This window comes from Strongylocentrotus purpuratus, unplaced genomic scaffold, assembly GCF_000002235.5.
Source record: "Strongylocentrotus purpuratus isolate Spur 01 unplaced genomic scaffold, Spur_5.0 spur5_scaffold_6, whole genome shotgun sequence".
NCBI classification, from domain to species: domain Eukaryota; kingdom Metazoa; phylum Echinodermata; class Echinoidea; order Camarodonta; family Strongylocentrotidae; genus Strongylocentrotus; species Strongylocentrotus purpuratus.
This window is the reverse complement of record NW_022145612.1, coordinates 38,567,929-38,580,468: the sequence shown is the minus strand read 5'-3', so window position 1 is coordinate 38,580,468 and position 12,540 is coordinate 38,567,929. Positions and strand designations below refer to the sequence as shown.

The 12,540-nt window shown below is 35.9% G+C and overlaps 1 protein-coding gene across 1 annotated transcript; it reads left to right on the top strand.

Moving 5' to 3' along the window:
* Positions 1-793: 793 nt before the first annotated feature.
* Positions 794-11,174, top strand: LOC576789 (amidase). The gene is made up of 11 exons (XM_030972560.1): positions 794-1,042; positions 1,569-1,705; positions 2,080-2,252; positions 2,933-3,072; positions 3,676-3,876; positions 5,144-5,218; positions 6,031-6,196; positions 7,001-7,060; positions 7,589-7,689; positions 8,283-8,469; positions 9,868-11,174. Exons 1-11 carry the CDS (start codon positions 962-964, stop codon positions 10,062-10,064), a joined length of 1,518 nt encoding a protein of 505 aa, XP_030828420.1. The 5' UTR covers positions 794-961; the 3' UTR covers positions 10,065-11,174.
* The last annotated feature ends 1,366 nt before the right edge of the window (positions 11,175-12,540 follow it).

The window sequence follows — 12,540 nt, the reverse complement described above, 5'->3', positions numbered from 1 at the left end:
ACTCCACTTTGAAAAACGTTCCGCGGGACCTGCATGTAACGTGTAAGACTGGTGGTGATGCAGATTTTTCGTCTGCCCCCCCCCCCTTCGAACTTTTTTTCTCATTACGTCACTGCCCCTGGAATGTGTTTGCCCCCCCCCCCCCCCCATCCCAAACTGCTTCCGGCGCGCCTGCCCATTTACATCACCTGGGTCGAGTGTGACAAAGGTACATTGATGTCTTGCCAAAGGACATTAGTGCCGCGGTTTACAATTAACATTTCGATATTACCTTTGATACCTAGGTCGCATGCACGGTCTTACTCTGAGCAGAGGTCATATTATTTCTGACATTTCGTTCTAACATTATTCTTTTCTTCTATAACTTAATATTATTTTTATGTGATGATACGTGGTAAGTTTTATACCACGGTGTCATTTATAACAATCGAATTTGTTTATGACAAGAAAAATAGTCACCTGTGCTCCATTACTGCGAGGAAAGATTACATTCTAGCTGTTTTATTTTGTTTTAGTCCTATCATTATGTATATCCTTGCTTAATGAATATGATAATGTAATGATATACGAATTGGTATAACAAACGCATGTTTTTGATTTGAAAACAAGAAAGAGTTCGATGGAAATTAGTCATCGCTTTGAAAAGAATATGAAAGCATTTAGATGAATCACGAATCACCAACCCTCACTTGATGGTACTGATTAGTATTAGTATGATTATTATGACGACGATGATGATTATTATGACGACGATGATGATTATTATTATTTAAACATTTTCCTTATTATTATTGTTGTTGTTGTTGTTATTGGTTTCATGAATACCGTCCTCTGTTTTTTCACCTAACACGGCAAAAATCCCAATTTTCTTTAAAACAAAAGACACGCTCGTTCTTTCTTTAACTCTACTTAACCAGTTTTTCTCCTTACGAAATCCTAAACAGAGCTGTTTTCTAGTCCCATGGTAAGATGCCCGACCTTTGCTCAGCTCTCCGATATCGCCCGGGATATGGGTCTACACATGGAAGATGATGAACTCAAGGTAGGTGTCCTAGCTCACACAGGGGCGGATCCAGGGTTGTCCCAAACTGGGAGGAGGGCGGAGACGTGTCGAATACCACCCCGCCCCGCGGTGGTTCCACCTCCGACCCCACGTATATTTTTCGTTGAAAGAGGGGCGGGGTATGAGGAAGCAAATGTCGATAGGAAAATCTTATGACAGGAATTTAATTGCACGAATTTCTTTTACGAACATGGAACAATTCAGCTCAAAGGGTATCGGGATTTTTAAAATAAATCTGATATTGATTAATTCAATTTTTTCTCATTTCATCTTTGTCATTCATAGGCCTATATTTTTCTTTGGTTTATATTTATGTCAACTTCTCTTTTTTAAATGTTTTACTTTTAATTATATTGTTTATGTTCTCTGAACTGCAATTTACATTAATAATATTTTATACTTTCCATGTACCCTCCCAGCGCCTTGAGCAATTTTAAGAAATCGATATGGCGTTTTGCAAATGCTCATTATCATTAATTGCTGTTTTATATTATCAAAATGCCAGGGTTTTCACGGAGCGATTAAAGGAAACATCGAAGGAATCAACAGCACGGAAGATATCGTGGAGCCGAAGTTGCCAACAAAGTATCCCAGACTTCCAGGGTACAGGCCAGAACAAGTGGACAACCCCTACAATGCATGGTAAAAGGCGAATAACTATTGATGATGATGATGATGATTATAGTAGTCGTAATAGTAATAATAATGATAATAATAATAATAATAGTGATAATGATGATAATAATAATAATAATAATAACAATAATGATAATGATAATAAAAGTGAAAGTATCAATAATAATGATAATAACAATAACAATAATGATAATGATCATAATAATTATCATAACAATAGTAATAGTCATCACGTATAACAGGCGTTAACAAATTTTGGATGCATACGGAAGTACAGGACTGGTAGGCCTACATAATTATGTTTAAAACAAAATAACCGTTACTCGCTTGTATTCGCTTTACACCCTCTCCCCCTCCCCGCCCTGACTCAATGATGTAAGGTACTGGAGATGCGAGATCAAGGGAGCCAGTGGTGGTAAATTGGCGGGAAAACGAGTCGCTATCAAGGATAACGTAGCGTTGGCAGGGATTCCGATGATGAATGGATGCCACGCCCTGGAAGGATTCACACCCAGCTTTGATGCAACGGTCGTTACCAGAATACTTGATGCAGGTGCGGAAAATGGAAGATTCTTCTATTAAAATACCATAAAATATACTTACCTACTGTACCGAAAACGTACTAGAACAATCTAATTTGGCAGGATTACTTCTTTATTTAAAAAAATCTAGTTAGCTACCAAGACTATGTGTGGTGAGATTCAAATCCTTTCTCCAGTTTAGGAATGATAAGTATCATATCAAATATCAATAGAAATTTGCATGACGGCCTTTCACTTTTATCTTGTTTATGATTTTAAGAGGTCTTCATTTTCTATTATACCCAATTTTTGGGGTACAAAACTTGTACTCCAGACAGGGAAATGTAATTCACTTTCCCTGCCCCAAAAAGCCCCCAAATATACTCGCTTTCCAAACTGCATGTATGCATTTACGATATGTATAATGATAGCGGATACAAGTGCATTAACTGTAAGTGAATGGTTTTGTTTTCAGTTTTCACCGACCAATACTAACGAGTTCTAAAATATATGCTACATCTTTTTTTCAAAACTACTTTGTCTTTTCAAATGTTTTTTTTGTCTGTTACCTTTCGTTAGTGGCTATGTTTGTTTGTACTATAATTTGTGTGTGTCAGAAAAAAATATCGTTGAGGCTGAGGTGAGGTTTAGCTTGATAAGAAAAATAAAAAATAAATGGGAATTAAAATAAATATAATTCCTCTCTTTTTAGGAGCCACAATCGTGGGTAAATCGGTATGTGAGAATCTCTGTTTCTCGGGAGGTAGCAGCACGGCTGCCAAAGGACCAGTCAAGAACCCACATGACCCTACGCGTGCTACTGCAGGATCAAGTTCAGGAAGCGCTGTAGTGGTAAGTGCAATTTATTTATAAAGTTATTTATTCATTCCTCTATTTAGTCACTCATTTATTGATTTATGTTTTGATTATTTCTAAATGTATTTATTTATTTATTTATTTATGCATTCATATATTTATTCATTTTTAGCTTTAAAGCATGTCATATACTATATTGTCCTTTATAGAGGACATTACACGTGCATCATGTATTGTGAAATGAATAATGTTGGTCCTCCTACTAGGACGTCGGGGGGGGGGGGGTAACTAAAGGAGAATTGACAAGGCTATAGTTAGGAGAGGGTGCGATCGGTGGTTCAGGTGTCTCTATACTTTCCCCTTCTCCCTTTCTGTTTTTTCTCTTTTCTAGCTTTTTGCTATTTTCTAGCTTTTTGCTATTTTCTTTTTTTTTCACCACTCGATTAGGGAGGGGCACACGGGGGGGGGGGGCATATTTTCATGGTCCGTTCTAAGTCTAATATGCATAGTCCAACCATCTGAATCCACTTTGCCAGAATTTGATTATGAGAATAAAGTGAATAAATTTTCGATTCAATTTGCTAACCACTGCTTTAAAATCTAAATGCATGTTCATGTTATGGTTGACACCCACTACAGGTTCAAACTGGTGAGGTGGACATGGCTATTGGTGGTGACCAGGGAGGATCCATCCGTCTTCCTGCAGCCTGGACCGGTGTTGTAGGACTCAAGCCCACCTATGGTCTGGTCCCTTACACAGGAGCCATGGGCATTGAGATGTCCCTCGACCATCTTGGGCCTATGACTAGGACCGTCCACGATTGTGCGCTGTTCCTTGAAGTTAGTATAGTCCCGTTAATAAACGAAAAATGTCAATAACGGTTAATAGTCCAAGAGTGAGATCCCTCAAAATTCTGGTTACCATGAAAATAGTAAAATTTTGCTGCGATACCCGTTGGTTAACGTGTTAACCATTTCCTTTATACCATACAGTGTTTTTTGTCTGCGATTCCCAAATGATCGGAACAGGCGCGCCTCTGGGTCATGGCAAGATGTGCGTGCGTTCTCTTGAGCATATAAAACAGCCAGGCCTCTCGAAGCAGATTTCTATAATATTGTCACAACTAATAGGGATCGGGGAAATGTTATTGAATGCATGTATTCGTTATTGCTTTGAATTTCATAAGTCTAAATAAGAAGAAAAACAAACTAAACAGGCAAACAAACAAAACCATTGATGCAAATCTCTGTATGAAGAGAAAAGCCACAAATCGTTTTGCGTAAATTCTATATTTTGATTATGATTTTGAACATCGGAATTCAGAAGTACTACTTCCTGAAAATATATCATAGCCATATCTCAATCCATAATCATCTTAAAGGATATCTATACCGCCTTACTTATGACGGGAAATATATTTTAAACGGCTGTAACGAAAGTAATACTAAATGTTTTGGAATTATAGACTAATACAAAATATTTGTAAACGATGACGGGAAATATATTTTAAACGGCTGTAACGAAAGTAATACTGAATGTTTTGGAATTATAGACTAATACAAAATATTTGTAAACGATGTTTATTGTTTATTGAAAACATTTGAAAGCTGGGTGATGAGCACAGAGAGTAGATTAATTTGAGCTAATTATCCCGACCACGTAATCAGCGTGTAAAAATCTGACTTTTGCTTTAGTTTTCAGTGAATGTGGTTTCCAGCCAGTGTTTTTATTTGTCTTTAGTGTGTTGGTCCATGCAAAATAAAAATGTCCTGCTTGATAGGCAATTCACATTTAATTTAGGATTTATGATAAATAAATAATGACTAATCGGATGTTATTTACTCAGGGTAGCCACTTCGGTATTAATCGTGCTCTTCCTGCAGGCCCTAAAACCCCAGCATTGCCAGCTATCAATTTACATGTACACCTGAGAGGGACAAGTGTGGGTAAAGTACCTTGCCCTAGGATGTAAGCACTAAGCACCGAACAAGAATCGAACCCAGAAAATCTTGTACAAGAGTCAAAAGCCTTCACCAGTATATTATATCATAATGCTCCTATAGGAATTCGGTTTTACTTACGTAATTTATTGGTTCATGTGTTAAGGTGATTGCAGGTTATGATGGCGGCATGGATGCAAGACAACATCCTCATATGACTGTGCCGCAATACACCAAGGAGGTCAGTATGGTTGTGAAAAATCATTGTATTTTGAAGAAGTATTTGTATGGTTTTGAAATTGAATAAAATAAAAATAAAAAAGATTACGAAAATAAAAAGTGTTCTGTCCGTCAGGGCAATATATTTTTTCTGTCAGTTAATCAAGTAGTGAATGAAAATAGCAGATGAAAATAATTCACAGTTAATCTTATTGCAAATGTGGTTTATGTGTTATCAAAATGATTTATAGTCCAACAAAATTTATATAGTGATATCAGAATACGTAGTTAAGAACATTACTTGTAAATAAGGAATTTATAAAGCGCATTCGATCTAGTAAGCTATTGATAACAATGATCTGCATAAATTATTCAACGAGAGGGGGGGGGGGGGATGCTTAACTTTTAAGAATAGGAGGAATGTGGAAAAAATCAGATGTTCCACTGAAGATACGAGGATAACTAAAACAAACATGTGTTGAAGTGGAATATGGCACAAGATTCTTTGAAGGCGGAACCTTGTGTCTTGCACGCTTAAAAGAACTTAATGCAAGCAAAACTGAAATTTCTATTAAAATTGTTTGTTTTTTTACATGGAAGTTGGAGAACTGAAGGATCAAAAGCCTAACAGTTGGAAGTCTCAGAATCAGAGAAGGTTTCTCTATATGGAAATTTAATTATATTTTTATTTTTTTATTGAGAATGTCAATTTGTACACAATAGTCGCTGAACTAAAGCAGTGAAAGATTGAATGTTGGTGTTCTCAAGGTGGGTGTTTTTTGTGGAATTAATAGTTGTTATTCTTTTATTGAAAATGTCTATTTTAAATGAAAGTTGGAGAACTTAAACATCAACGGACTGAAAGTAGGAATCTTAGGAGAAGGTTTCTCTATGGAAGGTGCTGATGCAGCCGTTACTAAGCTATTGAAGGATACACTCAGCAAACTGGAATTATATGGCGCTGTTCTGAAGGATGTCTCCGTGCCTCTACATACTATATGTAATTATCCATTCATGAAGAACACGTTGGAAAAGACTAAAAGAAATCACATCGAAGAGCAATATCTATATTGCATATCCCTTAGAAATAATATTCGGATTAAGACTAAATCATCATTTCATCATTTACACATTTCAGATAGTATTGCACAAAGCTATAACAAGTGCCTTTGGTTGATATTACGAAAGTCTTTTGCGATTGTTTATGACAAAGAAGACATCTTTTATATTTATGCTAATATAAAGTATTTTTATAACAATATTTTCATTATTTGAAGCATGGGCGGTGTCGGAATATTAAGTTGTGAGAAGGGGGCCAGCCATTCTGCAGGCACACACCATTCGTAGTTAGAAACAGAGGATTTGAACTGTTTGACTATAGTTGTAGACTGCAGTCTACAGGCCTTGTAGCTTTTCCTGCAAATTTGACACCAGCTGAGAGTGGTAAAGTTAAGGTAGTCCGAATGCAATGCAAGATTTCAAATATGTATTAACTTTGTGTCAATTTTTCTCAGATTTCTTGGAAATTTCAGTTAGACAAAGACCATTTGGAAAAGGAAAAAAGCTTATGTGAATGTATAATACACACATGTACAACAAAAAGAAACGAGGTCTAGTATTATTATTCGAAATCCGTGCAATCCTATGTACAGACGAACTTTAAAATGAAAGAAAACTTGAAGTCCATTTTATAATTAGAGCAGTTATAGGTTAATGCGACATAATATTGATAATTATGTACTCGATATTGAGATGGCGAGCGTAATATTTTGTTCTCTTTCTATCTTCTTTCTATCTGATACAGCGTCTTCTATTTGGGGAGCAAGTGCAGAGGGTGCATATGAGAATATGTGCCGTCTGGGAGGTAGGAACAAAATATTTATGTACACCCACGCATATATTATATTGTTGTTCTACTCTTGATAGAAATCAGTCTACTCTTCATCTTAAGAAGGAGGTCTTCCGAAAATTTGTGTACTGGAATAATAGGCAGTTGGATAACATTAACATGAAACTCGAGAAAAATCTCTTTATTTTATACATCTTTCAAGACGCGGATTTTTATTTACATCATATAGAAGGGGGCGAAAATTTGAAAACAAAATTACATAGTTGGCATGAAATAAGTTTCCTTGAAGTGTGATATCCATACTGTCGAACACTGCCAATGCAAATCATTATAAGAATAGTTCATTTTGGGTGACTGTAAAATCGAAACTTTAGCGGAAGTGAAGAGACAGAAAAATATAAGACACATACTTATATTGAAAATTACTGCACGTCTACGAACGACTTTGCATTATGTTTGAAATGTCCTATCTTTATCCAGTCCATGAAAAATTATATTTTAACGAGAAATGTTTTGTAATAACCGCATATTTTAATTGAATAGGTTGCGGCACCGGTCATGTAGGCTATTATCCGACCGACTTCGCAATAGCTTCCGGGAAAATGTTTTCCTCCAGGATTGATGACCTTTCAGACACAATGAAGGTACGATATTATAGTATTGTATATGTAATTGTATTCAATATCCCACTGCTTTTATGATAATACTAATGAAATACATAATAACAACAATAAAAACAACAACAACAGCAACAACTACTACTACTACTACTACTACTACTACTACTACTACAGTCTATTACTACTACTACTACTACTACTACTACTACTACTACTATATTAGAAAGGAATTCTTTATTTGAAAAGAAAAGGAAGAATTATGAGCAAAATAAAAATGAACTTGAACTTGAATATCCAGGTAACACAATGTTTGATGATAATGCGATCAGATGTCTATGTCATACAATAATGATATAGTATAGTACGATGCAACATGATAAAAATGCAATTGGCATGATAGCGAGATAATGTATTATCGCAAATGTTCACGTCATAGTAATAGTAACATAAGAAGTTAAAGTTAAAGTAATCTTGATAGTAACAGCAAAAGCAAAACGAATAGTACAAGTAATAGTAATAGTAAAAGTATAATAGTTATAGTTATAGTGACAGTGATAGTAACTGAAGTAGTAATGGTAAAAATAGTAATATTCTCAAAATTCTGTTGCGTTGCACAGCTGTTCATACTTCAAGGGGAATACCTGCAGAAGAATTACAAAAGTCAGGTGTATTGCCGAGCACGGAACTTGGTTTTCCCTCTTCGCAAGGCGTACGACCAGGCCTTGGAATCGGTAGACGTGATCGCCATGCCAACTATACCATTCACAGCTTCAAAGCTCATCTTTAAAGATGACCCGGCACCCGGTATGTTCGATAATTTACAGCTTCATGGTCCTTAATCAGGCTAATCAGGCATTCTTTTTGATTTTTCTCTTTCTCTGTGTGTGTCTCTTCTACTACTATACTATTACTATGTACTACTTCTTCTTCTTCTTCTTCTTCTTTTTCTTCTTCTTCTTCTCCTTCTTCTTTTTCTTCTTATTCTTCTTCATCTGAGTATACACTTTTTTTTAATTGAAGGGGGGGGGGGGTAACCCCCCCCCCTCCTCCTGCGTACGCGCCTGCCTTGAATGCCTTAAAGCCTTAAAGCCAGGATAATAATTACTTTGTATAGGCGCCCTGCGCATCCACCGGCCCTGCACTGTGCAAAGAAGTGAGTATATTGGAATACGCACGTATGTTGCATGACTGTTCGGTTCAAACACTTCAGATATATATTTCTTGTTGCATTTTTAATACAAGTGAAAAATTACAATCCTTTTCAATATACATACCTGTATAAGACTCTCTTCAAAAAATGACATAAAAGAATGAGAAAGCGCGCTAGTTATTCTTGACCATCATTACCAAACTCCACCTTTTCCATTGAGCTCTGACAACCTTTATTAAAGTACTGTATATGAGTGTAGCTCTATGCATGTGGAGGGGGTAAATCCATCAAGGTTTCCATTTTACACATGGGTTGAGAGAAACAACTTCGGTCGTGCGGCTTTGTCAAAGGGACATAGATATAGCCTAAATATACGCACCGTCCAAAAATTCGAACCTTCAAGCGAAAGAACCATTATATCACGGTGAGTATACTGAAATTACACAAAATAATAAAACCATTAAAGGTAATACAAAGTTTTGGGAAATTTTGAAATTGGGTGGATAGTGATTCTTTACAATTTTGATATATTTGAATGTCCCTGTGGATGTATTATAAGCGCTGGAAAATTTGGCCCCTAGAACAATTCTGCTTTTAAGAAAAATTGAATATAACAATTTACCGGTGCTCCCGGTAAATTTTGATAAATGTTTAGATAGCGCCTACGGCCGTATAATGGTAACTGCAAACATGAAAATATCAGACTATGTAGTTGTGATATATAATTTCTAAACGGGAATACCGGTAGCTAATCGGTCGATTTTAGTCAAGAAACATTGTTTTATAGCTTAATTAATATCACCTTGAGAGGGAGCGATACAACATAAAGAGTTAATTGTTTACAATTCCATAACTTGAGACTAGATTTCAACCGCGACAACGATCACTGAATATTGTAGGATCGCTTATGCTTCCAACATGTTCATTTGAACCAAATTCATAACCCCATACCAAAACTTTGTATTACCTTTAAGCTCTACATTTTAGGATTTAATCATTGTATAAAGGAACACACAATATATTTTCTTTCTGACATTGTCTTTGAATTTCAGAATACTTTAAGAAGTGTTTTGAGAATACGGGCAACACGATGGCTTTTAACTTGACCGGTCATCCCGCACTCAGCATCAACGCAGGCTTCGTAGAAGGTTTACCCGTCGGTCTTATGTTGGTGGGGAAACACTACGATGAACTCACCATCTTCAAAGTCGCTCAGGCTGTCGAGAAAATCAGGGAGGGTTTGAAATGAATGACAGTCAAAAACCAAAAAAAGATTACATGTGGTTGGTTTTCGACAATTTATCAAGACCCCAAAAGATTCGGAAGATTACATTGCCCAAAAAAGAGTAAATTGCCATTTCATTTAAAAAAACGGAAGTTGGTATTATTAAAGGATTTATTTCAATAGATTTACATGCTTTTTTCTTTTTGTAAAAGGGGTGGGGTGCCCCTTTTCTGGTTGTTTGTTTTCGTTTTTTATGAATCTCTTGTATCCTTGCATATGATCATTATATTTCATAATTGTGCATGTTATATCTGTTTTGTTAAATCCTATACTTTTGAAAAAACAAATATAATTTGAAAAGAGATCAAACGTAGGTTAGGCGTATGACGATGAAGTAATAACTTCCAATGCCACACAGGCTGTCGCGAAAATCAGGGGTAATTCAAAGTCAAGAGCACAATTAAGAAATATCGCACAAAAAATGCTCATTTTGTTGGCGTCATGCTGGTTAAAAGACACTATACACTTTCTTCAAATTTGCTCAGGTTGTTGTAAAAATCAGGGATTTTTGTAAAAAGTAAAAGAGAGGGATGATATTTGATGAAAATGAAGAACAAATAACGCAACGTATTGTATTGTGCTTTATTAAACATCTTTAAAAATAATAATACTTTCTATAAAAGATATACGGCAAACGATAGAATCAATCATATATGTAAGAAAACAGATACATATATAGAAGGTAATAAAGATTATAAAGCTAAAGTTTGTATACACATATTGTTTAGATATTGACTGCTCCGAATTAAGTTTAGCAAAATATATGAACTGACAAATTTCAATGTTTTCTCGAGAGATGTTATATGCGGCCACGTGTTGAAATATATTACGCAAGGGATATTTTGAATTAACAGAAGAATACATGTTATTCTGATTTATTATTTGATATGTTAACTCTCAGGTATTTGCCATTTCATACCTCGTTCGATTCAAAATCATTCTTCCCTTTACAATTTATGTATGAACTTATTATGTGTCAAAATCCAAGGTGAAATTGAATATTCATGTGTTTCAATTTGTATGTTAACTCTCAGGTATTTGCCATTTCATACCTCGTTCGATTCAAAATCATTCTTCCCTTTACAATTTATGTATGAAGTTATTATGTGTCAAAATCCAAGGTGAAATTGAATATTCATGTGTTTCAATTTTTTTAATGTATTTCTTTTAAACATGTATACGTGCTTAAATGAATGTCCTTCGTAATCACAGACCACTCATTCTATCCATGTCTATCCATGCAGATTCTTTGACTTTGTGTACATTATTTCTACCATTGCTATCGATCTGTTTGTATTTTTATTTTTATTTGAAATTCAACCACAAGTTTAGGTTGCAATAAGGGAATGATAAAGAAAATACATTTTCATCTGTTTTGTGAAAATAAAACATTGGTTCATGTACACAAATTGCTCATTCAAACGCGCATTTTATTCAGGTGTTGAGAATGGCTTACTTATCTTGTATGTGTGTGTGTCCAGTATAGCGTAATGAGCAAACACTTTTGGGGGGTCAGAACAAAATCAATATCACCACTAAGTAGCATAATGCAGGGGCGGCGGAGCGTCTTCCAAAATAGGAAGGGGCGAACCAACAAATAAAGGGCACTTTCTGGACAAAAGGGGCACCTACAAAGGGAAACATCAACAAAACCTACACCATTTCTAGACATTGGTATATACCCCTACATCGTCATGATTGTGGTTACACTACCAGGGATAGTATCAATATTTGTTTCTTTCTTTACGTGGTTCAAGAATCTGCTTAATAAGCAACATACTTTGCAGTTAGGTGTGATGGTCTAATATTAATTTTATAGCGAGCGAAGCAAGCGAGCAAAAAATTTAAGATTTGTGAGGTCCCAGAGCAAAAAATTGCATCTTATAAAGAAGACCCCCCCCCCCTCCAAAAAAAAAAAAAAATGATGAGTAATTAGCACAATCTAATGAAGAAAGACTGCAAAGTTCTTTTATAAGTAACATGCTCGCGAGCTCTAGTGAAAATTAAAGAAAAAGGGGCTCTAAGTCGCCTTGAATTAGGGGTGCAAGTTATGGAGAAGGGAAAAGGGCACTTATCAGATGTGAAAAGAGGCATTTAAGAGAAAGTGAAGGGGGTCTTATTTAGAAGGGAGAAGTACACTTATCAAAAAGGAAAAAGGGCACGAGTCAAAATAAAAAGAGCAAAAATACCAGAGGGGAAAAGGGGAATTTCTCGCACCTGAAAAGACGTACTCACCAGAGATGTAATGAGAGGAAAAGGACAATTATTAGAAAAGAAAAGGGGCACTTGTCCTATGTTAGATGGAGCTTGTTGTGGGTACCTGAAAGAGTGGGTGGCACAGTGCCCCCCCCCCCCCCATCGAGAGTGCCGCCTCTGGCATAATGGGCAAAAATGAGAGAAAAAACCCGGAAAGTCATGTCATTTCAGCAACACTTTGTAA

What these genes read in the sequence shown, in the direction of transcription:
- LOC576789 (XM_030972560.1), top strand. Translation starts at nt 962, where the DNA reads ATGGTAAGATGCCCGACCTTTGCTCAGCTCTCCGATATCGCCCGGGAT. An exon ending in TGGAAGATGATGAACTCAAG is followed by an intron (nt 1,043 to 1,568) that starts GTAGGTGTCCTA and finishes TCAAAATGCCAG; the next exon opens with GGTTTTCACGGAGCGATTAA. An exon ending in CGTGCCTCTACATACTATAT is followed by an intron (nt 6,197 to 7,000) that starts GTAATTATCCAT and finishes TATCTGATACAG; the next exon opens with CGTCTTCTATTTGGGGAGCA.